General features: G+C 45.7%; 1 protein-coding gene and 1 long non-coding RNA gene across 2 annotated transcripts; one reads left to right on the forward strand and one right to left on the reverse strand.

The window, feature by feature from the left end:
* Positions 1-985: 985 nt before the first annotated feature.
* On the reverse strand, positions 986-7470 carry LOC127383089 (histone H3.3A). The gene is made up of 4 exons (XM_051615484.1): positions 7365-7470; positions 5804-5958; positions 4299-4452; positions 986-1622 (listed from the first exon to the last, which is right to left on the reverse strand). The coding sequence occupies exons 2-4, from the start codon at positions 5929-5931 to the stop codon at positions 1494-1496; spliced, it is 411 nt and encodes a 136-aa protein (XP_051471444.1). The 5' UTR covers positions 5932-5958; positions 7365-7470; the 3' UTR covers positions 986-1493.
* A 207-nt stretch (positions 7471-7677) lies between these two features.
* LOC127383091 (uncharacterized) lies at positions 7678-14140 on the forward strand. Its single transcript, XR_007889113.1, has 2 exons — positions 7678-7743; positions 7934-14140. It is a non-coding gene; the product is annotated as an uncharacterized LOC127383091 (long non-coding RNA).
* Positions 14141-21760: the final 7620 nt, after the last annotated feature.

Below are 21760 nucleotides of genomic sequence, written 5' to 3' on the forward strand. Positions count from 1 at the left end.
CACTCACATGTTTAGAGCTCACTGAGTACCTCTCCAAAGAAGTTATCAGCAAGTAAGCTCTGTAAGGGTCTTAGCACAGAGGTGAAATTTGTTCACTGCCTACATATTTTCTTCTGTGTAACATTACCTACAAAAGCTATCAAAAAGTACACTATATAATTGATTTACAGACTGGTCCATCAGAATCCTTGTCCAGGATTCAGGTGAAAAATTAAAATGAAGTATTTACAGAACATAATTTCAGCAATAAATTTCTTCACAGGAACTTTATTCAGCAATGGAGTGGGGAATATAAAAAATACTAGGTTGCAAATGTGTGCTCTTGTCTAAGTATTGCTTCTATCAAGTACTTAATTAAGAAAAATGGTACAAGTGTATTCTTCACTAGTGTACAAACTGAAACTAATCATACATTATCTAAGCTCTCAAACATGTTAGAGGGCATGACTAAAACAAAAAGGTAATCAACCAAAAAGTGATCACCTATGAACCAAGAAATCAGATAATAACATGCAGAAGTGTTTAAAAAAAGAACACTGAAAAAAACCAACAAACCCATCACACAAAAACCAAACCCAAACTCAAAAAGTCACCAAAAAACCCCAAACCACCACACCCCACCACTCTATTATCAAACCTTAAAAATCAGAAATTATTCCAAATTGAACATTAAGTCAAGCAAGAAAGGAACCGAAACAGCCGCAAAACTGCTTTTTCTTAACACTACAGCTTAGTTGGAGACCTTGGTCCAGCTCCAGACTCTACTCAGCAATACACCTGCTTTCACGTGGAACTGACAGGAATTTTACACTCTTAAAAACCCTCATACATACACTGCTTCAGCCAAGGTACTATCACCGGTGTTTGTTTCCTACATCTGCTACAAATACTTAGGTGACATGTTGAAGAGAAAAGGGAAGGCAGATTACTTTTTAATCAAATATAACCCGTATATAAAATTTTAAAATCAAGACTAAGAGCAGGCATCGTTTAATGGATTTTAATAGCAAACTTACAGGAACAGCACAGAAGACAGACAACATTAAAAACATGTATGTAGGACAACTCAGTTAGAAAAGTATAGTGAATGGATGGAATCTACTGTATGATAAAAATGCTACAAACACCATTTAGTTGCCATTGATAAGAAATTTACTTGTTTAAAAAAATCCAAATGCTGGCATTGTCCAGAAAAAATTTGACAGGTTTATTTGTATTTTTTTTATAAAGTTGAATTGTTGAAACTTCTTCACAGAAACATTTTTTTGACCACATTGTTGTTTTACGTCCCCTCATTTATATTAAAAATCCACACACAAATGAAAATGGAAAAAAACTTGCCAATTCCCAATTCTGTCCCCTATTTTTCTTTCCATTTGCAACCATATACTTAGGTACCTTTTAACCCCATGGAAAAAATATCTAACGTTCATTACTACCAATAACAGGAAGAAGATTTTGCTTTGAGAATGACAAACCCATCATAGTGAAGTTTAGGCACGCTCTCCACGTATGCGGCGTGCTAGCTGGATATCTTTTGGCATGATTGTGACACGTTTGGCATGGATAGCACACAGGTTGGTATCTTCAAACAGGCCAACCAAGTAGGCTTCACTTGCCTCCTAGTGAAGAAGAAAAGAGTGAAAAGCACTTTCAGTTTCTGAGCACTAGGAAAAAAACAATAATTCAAAGTACAATGTAACATGGCATTAAGTTTAGACTGCTATCTTTGCTACTTGCAAACATCAGAAGTTTTAGATTCTCAAAAAATAAAAGCCTCCATTTTTTTAAATTAACCACCAAATCATATATTCTAGTCAAAGTTGAGTACTCTTGCTGTTTGGTGAAGACACCCTCAAGAACAGAAGTGAACCAATAGTCTGACAGGTCTCTTGCAAGGGGTTATCTTATCAAAAGGTTAGTTTGTTTAGAAACTTCTCTTTTTAAAGGCTGGGTTACACTATTTGAGTGACTCATCTGCTGCCTCTTCCAGAGTATAAGCAATTGAGCATCCTGTTAAACTGGCAGGTGCTAGGGCAAAGGAGAGCAGGTATTCCTTCACAACACACAGTCTGGGCACACAGCTCCTTGCCATCAGATACTGAAATCGCAGCTTAATAAAAAAGTCAAAACTTATCAGGAAAAAAATGTACTGAAAATTATTAGACATAAAACAACAACTTTGACTCAAAAACTCCTTCAAAAGCTAAAAATGAGACTGCAGTTAGAAAATGACCATCAGACACTTGTCCTATCCCTGTACTTTCTTTCTGACTGAGCACCCTCTGTCTATTTGGGGCACGCACCACAGTCCCCCCCCACTATCACAGAAGGTTCTCACCTCACAACTGTGAGAATCATGGGGTTAGCACTTGGGAGCACAAAGAACAAGCTGTATCCTAGGAAAACCACAACCTTGACCACAGTGTTTTCTGGGTCACTGAACCACTGCAGACAGGACTCTGGGTTAGACAGATGCTCAGTTGGACCTAACTATTCTTCTGGCTCATGTTAAGTCAGCTGCTATTATGCCCAGCACAGCAACGGTAACCATTTACACATTTTTGGGTTGATACAGAACTCTTTAATACCTAACAACCTCCTAGGAACTATCTTGGCATGCCAGCATCGGACAAGGACACAGACTGGAACACAGTACATGGTTGGGGTGAGAAGGCAAGAATGATGGGGCCTGCTTACAGAAAGAAGGCTGACATCCACCCTTCTAGAGTACATGCAAGAGAACAGCTTGTGTAAACCAGTTTGCTACCAGGAACCACAAAACTCAACTTACTAGGTTCAAAGTTTCCATTTAAAAACAGATGAAAAAAAAAGAAAAATATTTACTACAGCAAATGAGGGCTGTAGTATTAGTAAGTCATTTCATACCCAGTAGGAAATGGCTATATTAGGTTCCCCTAACACTTTTGCTAAATCATTATGTGAAAGGTTAAGACACTTCAAGTAAGCTAAGCTGGCATGAACAACATGGTACTAAAGGGGTTACAAGGCTGGGGTTTTTTTGCAAATATGCACACCGTAAGCAAGTTCTATACGAAAAACAGCTCTTTAATGCAAAACCAGGAATAATCAAACAAGCCTTCTAACAATGTATTAATTATTGACTAAGTTTTAGGAAGAGGTTCCTAATAAAAAGCACACAGTAAATATGGTTCTTAAATCCTAAGGTTTACTTAAGAACAGTGAAAACAGAACAACAACTAAAAGCAAAAGCAGCAACTCTGCAAACGCACACTGCCACCTTTTGAAGTTAAACGTGCTCAAGTTTATAGGATCTCATGGCATACATCTTGGCCCTGTTAACCAGAAAAAAGATAATTTTGCCTGGACATGAGATATTCTACAATTGCAGATATGTTCTGGAACAATCTACCAACAGCTAAGAAAGCAGTAAAGATCTATCTTCAATCAGAAATGTATTTCTATCATGAGACGGCAACATTCCTGTGAAAAGGACAGAGTCTTGCAGGGGATCTAACTTCAGTGCAGGAATTCAGGGCAGAAAGACCACTCAACATTTCACCCTCAGTAGACTCTAAGCAAGTTATTTAACAAATATATTTTTATAATTATGCATTTACTATCAACTACACCATACAAAAGCACTTAGTTCCCTAGCCATGTTTAGATGTGGCTTACTGAGCTGTTTTTCTTTGAAAAGCATTTGAGAACATCAAGACCTCCATTTCAACAAACTAGAACAAGCCTTACATGACAACACCTTCCTCTCAGACTGCACAGCTTTCGAAGGCAAAGCCTCCGACAAAGCTAGAAGACAGAGGAAACACATTTATGTGAACTGTCTTAATAAGACATACTGTTGTCAAGACATACTTGAGGGGTGGAGGCTATTAAAAAAACCCCAAATGTAAGAACCCACAACTTAAAAATAAAAAAAACATCTTTGTAGTCTTTGTAAGGAGCTGCTGACCTATCACTGTGCTATTTTAGCCTGTGGTATTCTCCAGAGCATCACCAGGTCCACTCTAAGCCAGGGAGGGCTGAGGGGCGAACCTCCCCATGTCAGCCCCCGCAGGAAGGGCCGCGCCCACCGCGACAGCCCACCAGTCGGGAGGACCTCAGCCTAACCCTGGAAACAGCCTGGCCAATGGGAGCAGGAGGTGGAGCCCCTCCGTGCCTCCAGTCTCCAGATTGGTGGGGGGGCGGTCACTTGCAGCACTGGCCCCTGCCCGCTGACAGGTACAGCCCGCCCCCAGGGCCCCCCGCCCCGCCCCCAGGAGCCGCCTGGACAGGCTGCTCCCCTCGGCCCTGCTCACCTGCAAAGCACCGATGGCAGCGCTTTGGAAGCGCAGATCTGTTTTGAAGTCCTGAGCAATTTCACGCACCAGACGTTGGAAGGGAAGTTTGCGGATCAAAAGTTCGGTAGATTTTTGATAGCGCCTGATTTCACGGAGAGCCACAGTACCCGGCCTTTTAAAATTAAACAAACAAAAAGTATTCAAAACATATTCTACACCACCTTAAAATACGGGTTCATCACCTAGACTAAACTAAGCACGGCATACGTGCTGTTTTCACTGGAAGAGTCCCGGCGTTTACAACACAAAACCAGTTCCACTGGCAAAGGGGTCACTGTTTTCTCACCATCGGTCTGTGCCAACTTCCACAGCCCTGGGCAGGGATCCCTCAGGCAGATGTGATGCCCTCAAGGCCCTCACCTCACTAAGAGAAGAGGTGGCAAACCTCAACACATCTGTGAGCTTGCTAGTTCAGTTGTACCACAGGTACCTCCTAGTGATTAGTCCTGAGGAGTAAACTCAATTTTAATCTGGACCTTCTTCCCTACTGACATAAGACACTGCCAAAATGCAGCATCCACAGAACTAACGGAGTTTATATTCCGTGACATATTATCAGTACAAAGTACCTAGTGTATTTTGCAGACATAAAGTCGATCCGTGAAATTAACATCATATTTATTTCTGTGAAAACTTTTCATTTTTCAGCTTTACTACCCCTTTTCTGTTGATTCCACCTCACACACACAGCCATGGGCTTTTAGATTAAGTTCGCTATTTCAAAACCACTCCTCCCTCCCAGTGCACTCCTCCCTAAGGAATACGTACACCTAGCCTCAGACCCCCTCTCAAACTGAAGCACGACTGTTCCCCTGCACCAACCAAGGGCTGAAAAGCTTGATTACTAGAGGGCTGTCACAAAGTTCGGACCCTCGCTCTAGCCCAGCCCCCTCCCGCGCACAAACCCCGCACCGGGGAGCGCAGGACGCGCGCCCCGCACAGCCGCGGGCACGCCGCGCCCTCTCCCGGCAGGCCGCCTGCCCCGCGCGGCGCGCGGCGCTCGGAGCCGGATCCGCACCGGGACGGATCGAACCCCGCCATTCAGATGCGCCAGGAACAATAAACTTGGCGGCGGCTCGACTTTGCGGCAGGATTCAAACAACCAGAAGTCGGGAGAAGGCGAAGGGGGAGGAGGGGGGGGGGGGGGGGAAACAAACAACAGAGGGTCCTTCGCCGCCGGGGAGGTGTTGTTTTTTTAGGCGCCAGTACCGAAACACCCGTAACGGGGGTGACGGTAAATACCGGATCTATGCCTACGCTGGGTATTTATACTTTTTCCGGCAGGCGGGGTCTCACGCCCCGGTGTGCGGCAGCGGGAGCAGAGACCGCGGCGACGAGGGAGAATATCATCCCACCCCGCCCGCTCCGGTGCCCCGCCCCGCCCCGCAGTGGGAGGGGGAGGCGCGGGGCGGGGCTGCTCCCGGTTGGGGCCCCGCGTCGCCGGTGCGCGGCGCTGCGTTTACCGGTAGCGATGCGGCTTCTTGACCCCACCAGTGGAGGGCGCGCTCTTGCGAGCGGCTTTGGTGGCCAGCTGCTTGCGGGGCGCCTTGCCCCCGGTGGACTTGCGGGCGGTCTGCTTGGTGCGGGCCATGCTCCTGCCGACGTCGCTGCCTTACACCTGCCGGAGGCGGGGGAAAGAGGAGAGGGGGGGAGAGGGTCGCCCCGTCAGGGAACGCCCCAGCAGCACCTGCCCTCCCCCCGCCAAGGGGCGAGTGGCCCCCCGGTCCCTGCCGTCCGGCGCGAGGCGTCCCCCCGGCCCGCGGCGGGTGAGCGGCGGGGCCAGCCCGGCGCCTCGGAACCCGCCGGCGCCTCACGCCTCCCATCGCAAAAAAAAAAAAAAAAAAAACAAAAAAACCAAAACAACACAAACAAACCAATAAATTAGTAATTAAACACCTCGCGGAATATTAAGATTCAGGTTTTCAGCCCGCGACTTCACCAGCGGGGCCGCGGCGGCCGAGCAGCCGTGCGGCAGCAGGCGCGGAGAGCGGCGTCCCCGCCGGTCCCCCGCAAACAGCCGCGGGCAGGCCGCGCGGGGGGCGGCAGGAGACCCGCCGGGAAAGCCTCCCCCGGCCCGCCGGGCAGGGACGGCGAAGCGGCAGCCCCGCCGGCAGCCCGGCCCTCGCCGCCCGCGCTCCCGCGCAGAGCCGCCGGCAACCGCGGGCGAAACGGCATTTGTCATGCAAAAAAAGTTGGGAGTCCGGAGAAAGTACGAGAAAGCAACAAACTTTTTTTTTTTTCCCCCCTATTTTTTCTGGGGGGGCTGGTTGTTGCTTTTCGGGTGCCGTCTCTCTTTTCTGTGCAACTGCTTCCCCAAAGCCGCCTCGCTCCCAAGCGCCTCTCACAGGCAAACTCATCTCCCAGACCCAGAACAAAATGGAAACAATCACGACGTGCAGCCCTAGTCCTTCTCCAAAGGAGGAAAAAAATAAATTGTAAAATACAACGCCAAAAAATCGCAAGGAACTCCAAACCGTGCGGGAGCAGATGAAGGGGGAGGCAGCGGAAAAGTTTCCGCTGGAAAACAAAAAAATTGCCTTGGGTGTGGGTCGTTCCTTCGGCGAATTTCTTTTCCTTTTTATTGTTTTTATGCAAGAGGGAAAAAAATATGGTCGGTGACCAGAGAAAAGAGACAAGATGGTGAAGCTGAGCAACAACTGTGGGGAGCAGGGGAAGGAAGGCAAGAGTTACCCTGGGCTGCCGAGCGGCTCCTCTTGGCGGCCGCTTCGCGACCCCGATGCGGGGGCTGCGGGGCTGGGGAGGCAGCGGAGGGTCTGGGGAGCCTGCCGGCGGGGCCCGGCGGGGGGCGAGGGGCGCGGAGCGGGGCGACGGCCGCGGGAAGCGGGGCCGGGGGTGCCGCCGGAGGGAGCCGCGCGGGCTGCGCCGGGAAGGCGGCACGGGGAAGGGAAGCGGGGGGCCGCCTTCGCCTCCCGAACCCCGCAAAAGTTTGTGGGGACAGTCGGGGGGGGGGGGGAGGGCAGCGAGGCGCCGGCGGGGGGGCGGCGGGCGCGGCGCCAGACTTACCCCGTCCGCTGGGCGAGCGCGGCTGCCGTGCGGGAGGGAGGGAGGGAAGGAAGGAGGGTGGGAGGGGAGAAAGGAAGGAGGGAGGGAGGGCGAGCGGCCGTAAGGAGGAGCCGGAGCGCCGGCTGCGGCGGGGGGCGGCGGCGCGGCGGAGCACAATTGAAAGATGGCCGACAGGGGCGGGGCCGCCCCGCCCGCCCGCCAATGGCGCGCGCGGGGGCCGGCGCCGCCCCGCCCCCCCCCGCGCCGTGTGTACAAACACAAAAGGCACGCCGCGCGCGCGGGCCGCCCGCCCCGCCCCGCCCCGCCGGGCTGGGCCGGGCTGGGCTGGGCCCGCCGGGACCCGCGGCCCCGGGAGAGGAGCCGCGGGGGAGCGGGGTAGGTAGGTGGCTGGCGGCGGGGGTTGGGGGGCGGGCCGGGCCGGCCACCGCGGCGGAGAGCGAGGCCTAGCGCTTGTCCCCGCTAAACGCACAGGGCACCTCGTCGTCGTCACCCCCCCCCCCCCCCCAGCGTCTGTCCTGCCGGTTTTGGGTGGTTGGTTGGTTGGTTTTGAGTATTTGTTTTCTTTGCAGAGATGATTCTGGCGTTTCTTCGACTTAACCAGGCTCGTCTGCGCGAACCCAGCTGGGATCTGCCGTTGAAGTGCCATGTCCCTCCTGCAAAACAGAGAGCTGCGTGGCAGGAGGGGACCGCCGGGGAAACTTGGAAGCCAGCTGCAGAGACAGTGGGTCACAGGGAAAAAGCCAAGGTCTGGGGAGGAAGAGAAGCCTCAGCCCCTGTCTCAGTGCTATCGAATTATTTCAAACTGGAAGTGAAGCTATTACAAAAGTGATCTTAAGTTTAGCCCTGTTATCACCAGCTGATCCCATCCAGTTGTATCAGCTGCCATGTGATTAATGAGAAATTTCACTTCTACTGTATTTTCTGTTAATGTAAGAAATGAAACGCCCTATGGGAAAGTGACCTTTAATAAGACTGAACAGTCACTTGTAATTTTCTTAACTACATGTCAGCTGCAGAGTCAAATTCTGTACTCACACAACCTGGTGCCACCATCTCGTCAGTCACTGAGGTACTTGATCTGCAAGATCTTTATTTTGGATTATGGCGATGCAACACAGCTCTGTGCGGAAACATCCATACTACTTCCAATAGCAGTTATTTTAGCCATGTGAGCAGACCTTAAGGCTAATTGAACCTGACAAGGAAATGAGTGTTATCATGGGCAGAATACCCTGCTAAAATAGATCCAGGCTGTTTTGGCACTCAAGTGCAACAGGCTGCATTACACAGGTTGGTGTAGATATATGCCAGATAAACACTTCTGCCCCCATGGAGAGTTTATGAGAGGAGACTGTCAGGAAAATGAAGATATAAAGGAGTTTACTTGTAATTACAGAAGAGTGGACTGATCTATCTGTTGATACTATTTTTTTGAGAGAACAGCAGCATTTTACTGGACAGCCAGACAGAGAACTCAAAGCTATACACACTGTTACGCAATGGAGGGCTTGCAGATTTTCTGTAAACTCTGAAAACTGGGCACGGAAATGAGCATCACTTCCCAGCGTCACACACGCATCCCATAACGAGCAGCTGGAAAAATCAAAAGCCAGCACCGCGAGCTCCTGGCTACAAGAAGCCGCCCCGAGTTTAATGACTGACGGATCACCCGGCTAGCTGTCACTCCGAGCACCCGCGGAGGTGAAGCGGCGGCAGCCCCGCTTTCACCTGGCCTCCCCGCCGGATCCCGGTCCCGGCGGGCGGGAGGGCTCTCTCCCGGGAAAAGGGGGACCGAGCCGGGCTGTCTCCCGCAGCCTTCCACCGCTGCTGCCTGCCGTGCCGCTAGCAGTCCCCATTGATTTAACGTGCTTAAACATTTTAGGCAGGACTACGGTGTGACCACCTGCTTTGTCATCGATGGAAAGCCCAGCTAAGGAAGAACTATAACGATATTACCGACTTCCGCACTCTCATTTCATTCTTGCTGACTGATGCCATTAAAACCCTGCTTTTCCAGGGCCCCGGAAGCAGCCTTGGAAGCTTTACCCGGGTTATTCGTCTGCCAACAGAACACGCAGAAAGAGCACGCCCAGTGCTGACACCCCTCCACACACACCTCTTCTTTCAGCACTGATAAGCGCTCGCTTCTCCTTTCCAGAGGCGTTTATCGCTGCAGACCACAGAGGGATCTTCCACCCTTCAGCATCGGTATGCGGCCACAAAGAAATCTAACACAATGAGATTCCGCCGTTTTAACAGACAATAACGTGCTAAGGACGACTGCAGCGCTTCATCCTCACCCAGTGTAGCCACGGCTGCTGCAAACATGTCCAGATTGCTACAGGAAATAAGATTGATTAGGATGGAAAGCAGCTGGTCGAGATCAGAGCCAAAGGAGACTCAAATTATATTGGACAGAAAAGAGGAATACTCAAATCAGAAGTTGTCCAAGATGTTTGTTGCCTTGCACAGGAAGGTCAGCCCTCATCCAGCAAAGAGAGGCAGACTTGCACAGCCCACACTCATTTTGGCTGTCCCAGTTGCATACATTTTCCAAAATACTCTCTTTCACCTTCACCTTGTTGGGAAACTATCTCATCTTGCCCAGTGGAGTTTGACCAGAGGAAGGCAGGTATTTTTCACATCAGGCTGGATTAGTTGCAACTCACTGTATCAAGCTGAAAATACTGTTTCCAAATTCTTACTGGAAATAATAATAAAAAAAGCGTTGCTTTGAAGCAAAGGCTTCAAGCTCGAGTCCTCCAAATAGGTCCTATTCAGCTTCAATTGCCAGCATAAGCTGGCACTGGCCCTGCTGGCCAAGGAACTGACAGACCAACCCCAACAGTAACACAACAGACTACATGAAGATCTGCAGACAACTGCAGCAGCTGCTTCCCTTTGCAACAGCCCCAGAACAAAACACAGTGGACCAGACGAAGTGTGCCTGTCTTGACGTTATCTGTCAAGGAGACAAAGGAGAATAAATGAGTCCAGAGTATGATTGTTTTTAAGCAACATTGCAGGTAACTCTCAGAACGGTTGAAAGATATTTTCCACTATAAGAGACATTCACATTTTATCACCAAACTCCAAATGTCTTTGATTAAAGAAAAAATAATTCTTCCCTGCCCTCCCCAAAATTACAAACTAAAAATCCAAACTAGACTTTGTGTAGTTCCAACCCATCAAATAGAGAAAGGTCCCCTCTCTGTTACCCAGGGGAAGCTGGGGTTGTTATTAATTTGATGCAAAAAACTACTCAGACATTTCAGTGAGGGAAGGAGTATAAAAGACTAGCTTTGTTTATCGACAACACTCACTTTACTCCTGCTTCCACATATCTTCTTCCAGAGCCAATTCTTCCTTCCTGTTCAGATCCACCTCTGTTCTCTCACTCATTAAAACCTCCAATCACCCTTTGTACTCAAGCTCTGCATCCTCACTCGTGCTCCCTATCCCAGCTCCCAGCCTATCAGCCATTTTATTATTTCATATTTCCCACAAATCCTCAATTCAATGTATCTGCTCAAGCAGTTTCATTTTTTCACCACCTTTCTCCTTGTACCTATCCCTGCCTTTCATCCTCTTGATTTTCTTCCTTTTCCCACCTTCCCTGAGTTTTTCAGCCAGTCCCAGGCCTGTACCTACTGTGTTTCTTTCCTTCTGCACCTCCCAGCCTGGACTGCCTTTGCTAGCCAATTCCAACCTCCATCCTTAACAGTCCAGTCCAGTGTTGCTTCATTCTCACTCCAGTCCTGGCTAGCCTGGCACCCAGTTTCTGGCTGCAGCTGCTTTATCATAGAATCATAGAATCCTAGGGGTTGAAAGGGACCTCAAAAGATCATCTAGTCCAACCCCCCTGCCAGAGCAGGGTCATCTAGAGCACATCACACAGGAACGCATCCAGGTGAGCTTTACAATTACAACTTCTGCTGGAAATTAGAGTAAAATGTCAGTACAGAATGCTAGCAAGTTTTTAAACTGTGTTCCTCTTAAGATGTACTTCAGTAGAATGAAAACATTTGTAAACTTAACTTTGTATCAATGGTACATTTTGGTGAGGATTTAAATGTACTCCTAAATAATAATCCTTATAAAATGTTAAACTATTGTCAGGGTTTTTACTAGAACATTACTAAGGGTAGGAATCATTAACAGTTAGGAAGGAAGGTGCAAGTAATTTAAAACCTAGAAGTTATTTACAATTATTTTGTCTCTGTGTAAATAATTTTATTTGTTCTTAAGTTTTCTATGTCACAAATTTGTATACCACAGAAGTTATAGTACTCTAATAGCAGCCACTGTAATACATAATTCTTTGACATGCTGGATTGCCTATTATACCACACAGTGTGCTAATTTATAATTTGTATTATTTTCACTCTCTGTTAAAACACAGGCCAAGAATACATCTAAAACTAACAGCTGTGTAGTACCTGTATTTTTAGTGACTGACGTGTCCTGGAAAGAGAGATAAGAAGTTGTGTAAAAGTAGCAGAAACTGCCTCCTTTCACCTATTTTAATTGCGTCTTTAAATAATGTATTTTGCCTTTTGCTGTTCTCTAAAATACTTCACATATATCTGACATTATGGCCCTGCTGTTTAAAGAAAGCTTTTAAACACACTTATACTTTAAAGCACCTACTCAAGCTCCATTTACTTCAATGGAGGATACATGCTCTTAAATTTACACACCTAAAGTGTGTCTCCCTGAAGACTCATCCCTGAGGAAAGCCCCCGTTTCATAATAAGGAAAGCGTACATGTGCCACATGAAAAAATTATTGGAATTCCTGGGCTTTTCAGGAAAGCTTAAAAGAAACTCCTACTTTAAAATGCAAAATTATCAGCCCTGCCAAAGGTACTTCTTTTCTCACTTTGAGAATCATATATGCAGAGGATCCAGAACAATCTATTTTGGAGACAAACTGCATTTTTTTTTTTATTTTATTTTTTAGTTTACACTGTTTCAATGAAAAGTTTCTGCAAAAAAGAATTTCAAGGAAAAAATTCTAAGAGAGTGAAAATAAGCCTGCAATAGCTTAGAAATAAGATTCAAGACTCCTGGGTTTTGCTTCTCTTTTTGGATTGCCACTAAGTTTTAGTACGTTTGATGAGTTTGGGTCAGCCTCCACTCCTGTCGTTCCTCTCCTGCAAAGACTTACCAACCATTTAGTTTCACTGAGTACATGCCTGCTTTTATATATGGAAACCTGGCTGTAATTCCCTCTGTATCATCCAGGATTCTCTTATTATAATGTCATTTGTACTGCCTATGCATGCACTGCTGGAACTCATGACCCAACTTTCACATGGGGTCCTACAGAACATGAAAGAGTAAATAACATTATATAAAATAGTGCTAACTCTTTCTTTTGTATAGTCTAGTGAGTTTCTTCTGGTGGAAAAAGAGTGCTACACAAAAATCCTCTAACAGCACCCTACAGTGACATCCTAAAGTTCCACTCCTATTTCTATCTTGTTTGCTTCATTGTTTATTAGGAATAACATTTAAAATATGGTTAATATTTTAATATAATTTTTATTTAAAAAATGTAAAGTCCATTGCCTTTTAAAGACTGGAAGTTTAAAATAATTTTAGTTGCCTGATACATAGCTAAGAACAGTTCCAGAGACATAAGATGCATTGTAGCTGTAACCATAGTCTAAATTTTTTCTTACCAGCTTTCAAGTGCTCATATACAGCAGTTCACTTTCTTAAGGTGGAAACAGGACTTGAAATATTACACCAAAAAAGCAGTGCTCCTATATCACTGACACTGTAAAAATCCTAAACAGAAACTGAGGTAGCTTTTTAAACAACAGTACTCTATTTTACATTATGTTGTAATTTGTATGACTCACGTGCTTAATACTGGATAATTACATTCTCATTTGTTTCAATGTATGAGATGATAAAGGACAATGACAAAATAGCACTATATGTTGGCATAGTCACAGATCTCCCATTGTCAAGAGAACTTCAGCTTCTCATCGACGTCTCTAAGCTTATGTCTTTTCTTCTATTTCTCAGGACAGCATTACATTGTTTTTCTTAAGCAGATGCTAGCAGTTTGGAGTGCACTAAAGGGTTAACTGAAACAGAAACTGAGTCCTAGCACCCGACAGAGAATAGGGTTGCCCTGGTTTGAGCCAGGATGAAGCCAATTTTCCTTTTACTGATTTTTTTTTTTCCTTCAGTAAGCTCTCTTTTAACTAGCACCAAGTTCTCCAGATAGTGGACTGATAATGCTGGAATGTTTATATTGCTGCCAGGACTTTAAGGTCACTGCTCCATTTGAGTCTGTGGCTTCACATGCTAAAGGAGCAGAAGAATCACATCTGTAACCCCCCGTAGGGAGGAGTGGACAAGAAGGACAGCAACATTGACTGAAGTATTCCATTCCATATATCTATGTAAGTTCAGTGTAAGGTCAGGGATCATGGAAGTCAAGCCTCTTCATGCTGCTTCTTCCCTTCTCTTCCATCCGTGGCCAGCACCCAGGGAGGATTCCATCTATCCATGACCATTGATCCCCAGGCCCGTGCATTCCTGACCCTCACAACTCTCCCCTCAGCTCCTGTCTGTTCTGCCGCTCTCTCCAGCAGCTCTGGGACATTTTGGGACTGCTCACAGCTCAGGAGATGCCACAGGAGTTGCTGGGGGTGGGGGGAGGCAATAGGGTTTTGCACATTCCTGCACATACTTGTATATAATTGTACATATTTTCTTTTGTCATTAGTATTTAATTAAAGCTGTGTAGTTTTTCAATCCGGGAAGTCTCTCTCCCTCATTCTCTCTCTCCTTCCCTACCTGGGTGTGAGGGGGTTGAGAGCGTTGATGCTTCACAAGCCTCATTTGTGAAAAGTCAGCTGATGAGGGGTCAGAAATGAAAATAGTATTCTGAGGTCTGACCCAAACACAGTTGTGAAGTGTTCTACCACACCCCACACCTTTCTTAACAAGCACTCCCAAATCTCAAAACCCACCTTCTGGAGAAAGACAGCAGAAAAGAGAAAGAGAAGATAGAGTGGTAGACAGTTTATTTTAAAGTGATAGCAAAAAATACTAATTAAGATATTTTCAGTGTTACAAGACTACAGAGTTTTGGGGTTCTTTTAAGAAATTAAGGCATCCTATTTTCCCAACATTCTTTGTAAGTCACACATAGTCTGTAGATTATACCTTATTGTTCTTCATTTTTATGTCCTTTTTCTTCATTTCTCCTCCTTTTCTCAAATTTTTCATCTCATAAGGCAACTCAATGTGAAAGCTGCAGTTGCTGTTAAGAATAGTGCTTAATATTAGTGCTGCTTATTAGTGTCCTAATGGTCAGAAACTTATGTAGCACAATTCATGTTCAAGCCTTCTAAAGAATAATTAATTTGCCCTGGCTACTCATTGTTGAGTATCTACACCTCCAGTGGAGAACAGTATTCACAGGTATTTATCACTGCTGAAAATCAGGCCTAGTGTGCCTCTGACTACATAACCAAATGTAGGCACCCCAATTAGAGGTTATTTTTAAAAAATCCTTTATATATACACCAATATACCCACTTTCATGTCACAAAGAACATAGTGTTAAGAGCCAGAATTAGAAGTTCCTGGCTCCCAAACACACTCTGACCACACATCACTTGTGAGAGAGTAGGAAGCCAGAATCAAGTGTAAAAAGGAGAGATGTGGCAATTTTGATCAAATGGTGCCTGCCAAGCTTCCTTCTCTTTGCGGGTGCTGCAAAGCTGCTTTCTTGGGGTCCAGCTGCTTTAAAGGAGTCCAGTGATCCTTGATTTAAAAGAATTTGTCAGGCAGCATCAGTTCTTCATATATAACTTGTCTTTGCCAGTGGCTGACAAAATTCCAAATTTTACAGTGGATTTGGGGAGTTTCAGTAAAAGACCCAAATCCTAGCAGACAGGTGATATTACCAGAATCTCATATTTTGGTTTTGAGTTGTAAAGAAAGCATTAGGCAGTTGGGCTCACAGAAATAAGTTTGATCCGCTAGCAGCTCAAAAGCCACCAAAACAAGCAAACAAGCAGCAGAAGTTAACTGAGAATCCACAAATTTAGCATGTGCTAACATAGCATGATTTTGGCAAATTTTATATTCTTTTATATAAAGAATACACTTTATTATACACAATTTTTGTATGCTAAATCCTCGCACTACTACTTAGATCATACAAGTGATATGTGAAAATACAAGCTGCAATCTAGGCAGCTGAAGTGGAGAACATCAGTTGGGTTTAACATGGACTGCAGAACACGGATCACAAGACAGAGGCAGAGAAGCAGCACCACTTCAGCAACAAAGAACTACAGGAAAGGTTGCCAGCCTTGCTGGCACTTTGTCCCACATCCAATGGAGGGGCTGTCCTTACGTAGAATGAATACCCACTGTGGGAGGGAGTAATTTATCAGGTGCTACTGAAGTTGACATTACACGCTTCATTACATCTTGAAGTTATACCCTTCAGCTTAGCCCTGACTCACAATGGACAGCTAGCATTCCTAGGAGCCACTGTCATTTCCCACCTGCAGAAAACACACAGCACCCTTATTCCTTGACTCACTGATGAACAAGTTGGCTGGCTGGCAGTCCTAAATTTTGGCATGTGGCTCAGAGGGCCTGTAAGGCTGGCCACACCACAGCTGCAATACTTAAGATTCTTGATTATTATAACCACAAGATCCTCTATAGAGCCTTTGCAGGTAAAGGGCAGCCCGCACAAACCACGCAGTGAACACATTTTGCTGCCATGCCCAGTTCTTTAGACACGATACATGATTCAAGTGCCATGAAGGCTTCTCATGACAACCTCCTCCTGTAACTTCTGGCTACAAAAGAACAACAGGGAGAAAAAAAACCAAACATAACTATCATCAATAAGATTTTTCCAACTGTGACTTTCACATGCAAACAAAACTGCTTCATAGCCCTGCTCTGAGAAATAAAAAGCAATCCGACATATTCTGACTCCGACATCACTTCTAGGCCAGAGCCCAAGTCAGACAGGAACATGAAGGAACAAATGCCCAGCTGTTATCATTGTCATGTTGCTAACATTCAAATATAAACATGTGAGGACATGATTTTTCTAGTCCTCACATACATCTGACTTAAGAAAGATCCTCAAGGGGCATAGTACACAGTATTACAGATTCCTCACAGATTACACATAATTACCTCTATTTTAGAAAGGATTAGAAGAAGCACTGGGAGTCCAAAATACAATCATGACATTCCTTAAACACCATACTAACAATTTAATTTCAATTGTATGGGTGTGAAAAGATGTTCTATAAACAAAATGGCAGACTATTCCAATATCAAGCCAACAAGAAGCTACGCATATCTGTGATGTTACAATTTCAGTGTTCTCTAGCTTACTGTATAAAACAAAAAAACCCCAAGCATTTTCTCTAAACATTATTTGTATGATTTCTTTTCAAAAGAAAAAAAAACCCTGCATCCATTAGTATTCATTTGTAGTTTTTCTTTAAGCTAGCAGAACCTTCCCTACACAAGGGAATAACTATTACTATTACATACTGAATGACTGAAGAGATTATGGATTTTATCTGTCTGGACCTCTAAGGCCTTTGACACAGTCCCCCACAACAACTTTCTCTCTAAATTGTAGAGATATGGATTTGATGGGTGGGATGAGGAATTGGTTGGATGGTTGCATCCAGAGAGCAGTGGCCAACAGCTCAGTGTTCAGATGGGTATCAGTGACAAGTGGTGTCCCTTAGGGGTCCATATTGGGCCCACTACTGCTTAATATCTTCATCAATGACATAGTGGGATCACGAGCACCCTCAGCAAGTTTGCAGATAATATCAAGCCAAGTAGTGCAGTTGACGCGCAAGAGATGGGATGCCATCCAGTGGGATCTGGACAAGCTCAAGATGTAAGCCCATGTGAATCTCACAAGGTTCAACAAGGCCAAGTGCAAGGTCCTGCACCTACGTCTGGGCAACCTCCAGTATTAATACAGGCTGGGCGATGAAGGGATTGAGAACAGCCCTGCAGAAAAGGACTCTGGAATACTGGTGGATGAAATACTGGACATGAGCCAGCAATGTCAACTTGCAGCCCAGAAAGCCAACCATATCCTAGGCTGCATCACAAGAAGCGTGGCCAGAAGGTCAAGGTATGCTGATTCTCCCCCTCTACACCACTCTGGTGAGAACCTGTCTGGAGTTCTGTGTCCAGTTCAGGGGTTCCCAACATAAGAAGGAATGGACCTGTTGGAGTGAGTCCAGAGGAGCGCCACAAAAATTATCAGAAGGCTGGAGTGCCTTTCCTATGAGGAAAGGCTGAAAAAGTTGTGGTTGTTCAGTCTAGACAAGGTTCCAGGGAGATCTCATTGCAGCCTTTCAATACTTAAAGGCAGCTTATAAGAAAGATAGGGACAAACTTTTTAGCAGGGCCTGTTGTGACTGGACAAGGCGGAATGTTTTTAAACTAAAGGAGGGTGGATATACGGAATAAATTTTTTACAATAACAGTGGTAAAACACTAGAACAGGTTGCCCAAAGAGGTGGTAGAAGCCCCATCCCTGGAAATATTAAAGGTCAGGTTGGACAGGGCTCAGAGCAACCTGCTCCAGTTGAAGATGTCCCTGCTCACTGCAGAGGGATTGGACTAGGTGATCTTCAAAGGTCCCTTCCAAACCATTCCATGATTCTATTAATAGCAGCATTATGACAGTTACACACCTGACACTTCCAGATAGAAATATTCTAAAAACTCTGTTCCAAGTTAAATCAAGTAACAGATTTTAACCAGAAAATAATCTAGTCCAACACATTGCATACTATAGGCCACAGAATCACTCCCTGTAACTCAGGCATCACACATATGGATATCAGAATGAAATAAGAAAAAGATGGGTAGTTTCATGTTATTAAATTATGTCAAGTTAGCAGGAAGTTTACAATTCTAGTCTTGGTCCTTCCACTGACTTGAGAAAGCAGTATAACCAGCTTGCCTGAGTGTCACTATTTAAGAAGTTGGAGTACTTACTTATCCGACAAGGATACCATCAGGTTTAATTAATTATGTCTGTAAAATCCTTTCTAAATGAAAAGTGGCAAGCATGATTTATTAATTAAGTCTAAAACACCACTGCAGAATAAGAGACTGATCATTATTTTATCAAGATAACAACATATCTAATAAACGGCATTTCAAATGGGAAATTATAGTAACAGCCTTTTTGACTTATTTGGACTCTTTTTGTGAGGAGCAAGGCAATAGACTTTTGATGAGTTTGAGGAATAGAAGTGTAATAAAGACCAAGAGACATAGGAACACTTGCCCACTGACATTAATGTGGCACCACCTAAACAGCATTGCATAAATCATGAGAATGGGGACCATGTAGCTAGCACTGCTGTAGGAGCAAGCTGAAAGAAAACTGCCTATGAGATGTCACTTGCTTGTAGTCTGACTACACACAAGAACCTGTGCAAGTCACCTAGATAGATCGACCCAGAGTCCAGTACGGCATTTGTAGCCCAAAACTATCTGCAAAGTGGCAATATGTGATTAACGAAGGGCCTGATTTGTCAGTATGACTCCCCTGCTGCCAGCTCTCATGCTTGCAGGTATATCACAGCTACAGCGTGTCCCTGCAGGCAGAATCCAGGTGTTAGTTACCAACGACAGCTGTCACTGGTGCAGACCTCTCCTCAGGGTGGGCCTTCTTTTCTGGTCCTCTTTTCCCTATGATGGCAGCTGTGTTAGCTAAGGTGCTCCTCACTGGGAAATTGTATTTCAGTTGGTGCTCGCTAGGGCTAGGTATTCATCAGCACAGATATAAAAGTAGTTCAAAACACTCAGAAAAGACATGGCTCAAATGACCTGTGAATTACACTGATTTGGCACACCCATTGGACAGTCATGTGGCCCAACACTTTCCAGGACTGGCAAGTTCCACACCCTCCGCACCAATAGCCAGGGTTTCAGAGGAGGAAATGAATCATGCCCTCGGAATGCAACTGAAATCCCACAGGTCTAAGAACATACTTATTCATCTGCATATGTGTAAGTGCATACCTCATATATTGCCAATTAAATTTCAATCAGATACTGCATATGAATAAAAATACCCCAATCTAGTGGAATTTAACATTAGATGGCATTCCAAAGATAGGGCATGTGATTATAAATGAACAAGTCTTACTGAATTTGGGCCCAATCCAGCACAAAATGACTACAACTCTTCCAGCTTACACAGACCTGCTCCTGCCCCCTGCTCCAGCTCAGTTTTCACCTTGTTTTAGAAACATCTTATGTGACTATTTAACCAAATCTATCCCAAATGGATTTCATTAGAGATAATTCTCACCAACAAGGAAGGTCTGGTGAGGGATGGTAAGCTCAAGAGCAGCCTTGGTTGTAGCAAACATGAAATGGTGGAGTTCAAGATCCTTAGGGCAGCAAGGAGGGCTCACTGTAAGCTTACTACCCTTGACTTCAGGAGGGCAGATTTCAGCCTCTTCAGGGATCTGCTCAAAAAAGTGTCTTGGGATAACATCCTGGATGGAAGAGGGCCCCATGAAAGCTGGCTGATATTTAAGGATCACCTTCTCCAGGCTAAAGAGCGATGCATCCCAACTAAGAGAAAGTCAGGTAAAAACTCCCAGAGGCCAGTGTGGATGAGCAAGCAGCTCCTAGAAAAGCTCAGACTTAAGAAGGAAGCACACAGAGGGTGGAAGCTAGGGCAGGTACCCTGGGAGAGTTACAGAGAGGTTATCTGAGCAGCCAAGGATCAGGTTAGGAGAGCCAAATCCCAGATAGAATTAAATCTCACCAGGGATGTAAAGAAGAATAAGAAAAGCTTCTATAGGTATGCTGGGAATAAAAGGACAACCAAGGAAAATGTAGGTCCTTTCCTGAAGGAAACAGGAGACCTAGCTATGCAGGATATTGAGAAGGCTGAGTTTCTCAATTACTTCTTTGCATCAGTCTTCTCTGGCAAGTGCTCCAGCCTCATCGCAAAGGCCACAGCAGGTGAAAGCAGGGACTGGGAGAACAAAGCCCTCCCACTGTAGGAGAAGAACAAGTTCATGACCATCTAAAGAACCTGAAGGTGCACAAGTCTATGGGACCTGAAGGGGTCCATCCATGGGTCCTGAGGGAGCTGGTGGATGCAGTTGCTAAGCCTCTGTCCAACACATTTGAGAGGTCATGGTGGTCTAGTGAGGTTCCCACTGATTGGAAAAAAGGGAACATGGCCCCTGTTTTTAAAAAGGGGCAAAAGGAAAACCTGGGGAACTACAGGCCAGTCAGTCTCACCTCTGTGCCCAACAAGATCATGGAGCAGATCCTCCTGGAAAGTCTGCTAAGGCACATGGAAAAGGAGGAGGTGATTAGTCACAGCCAACATGGCTTCACTAAGGGCAAGTCATGCCTGACCAATCTGGTGGCCTTCTACAACAAGGCTACAGAAATGCTGGATAGTGAGTGGCAGAGCAACTGACCTGGATTTGTGCAAGACATTTGACACTGTCCCACATGACATCCTGGTCTGCAAACTGACAAACATGGATTTGACAGATGGGCCACTTGGTGGACAAGTAATTGGCTGAATGGCTGCACCCAGAGAGTTGTGGTCAATGGCTCAATGTCCAGGTGGAGGCAAGTGACAAGTGGTGTCCCTCAGGGGTCAGTATTGGGACCAGTGCTGTTTAACATCTTTGTTGGAGACATGGACAGTGCGATTGACTGTATCCTCAGCAAGTTTGCTGATGATACCAAGCTGTGTGGAGTTGCTGACACCCTAGAGGGAAGGGATGCCATCCAGAGGGACCTTGACAGGCTGGAGATGTGGGCCAATGCCAACGCCAACCTCATGAAGTTCAACAAGGCCAAGTGCAAGGTCCTGCACCTGGGTCAGCACAACCCCAGGCACAAATACAGGCTGGGGGGAGAATGGCTGGAGAGCAGCCCTGAGGAAAAGGACTTGTCGGTGGGAGGAGATGAGAAGCTCGACATGAGCCACCAGTGTGCGCTGGAGCCCAGAGAGCCAACTGCATCCTGGGCTGCATCAAAAGCAGGGCCAGGGAGGTGATTCTGCCTGTCTATTGGTGAGACCACACCTGTTCAGCCTGGAGAAGAGAAGGCTCTGGGGAGACCTTATAGCAGCCTTCCAGTACCTGAAGGGCACCTACAGGAAAGCTGGAAAGAAAATTTTTACTAGTGGAGCTAGTGATAGGACAAGGGTAATGGTTTTAAACTGAAAGAGAAGAGATTTAGATTAGACATCAGGAAGAAATTCTTCACCATGATGGGGGTAAGGCACTGGAATACATTGCCCAGGTAGGCTGTGGATGCCCCCTACCTGGAGGTGTTTAAGGCCAGGTTGGATGAGAC

This window comes from Apus apus, chromosome 3, assembly GCF_020740795.1.
Source record: "Apus apus isolate bApuApu2 chromosome 3, bApuApu2.pri.cur, whole genome shotgun sequence".
NCBI lineage: Eukaryota > Metazoa > Chordata > Aves > Apodiformes > Apodidae > Apus > Apus apus.

Excerpts from the sequence above, each read along its gene's own strand:
- LOC127383089 (XM_051615484.1), bottom strand. The coding sequence starts at position 5,931 with ATGGCCCGCACCAAGCAGACCGCCCGCAAGTCCACCGGGGGCAAGGCG. Across the intron at positions 4,453-5,803 it reads AAGAAGCCGCATCGCTACCG|GCCGGGTACTGTGGCTCTCC; the intron begins GTAAACGCAGCG and ends TAATTTTAAAAG. Across the intron at positions 1,623-4,298 it reads CTGCCATCGGTGCTTTGCAG|GAGGCAAGTGAAGCCTACTT; the intron begins GTGAGCAGGGCC and ends CTTCTTCACTAG.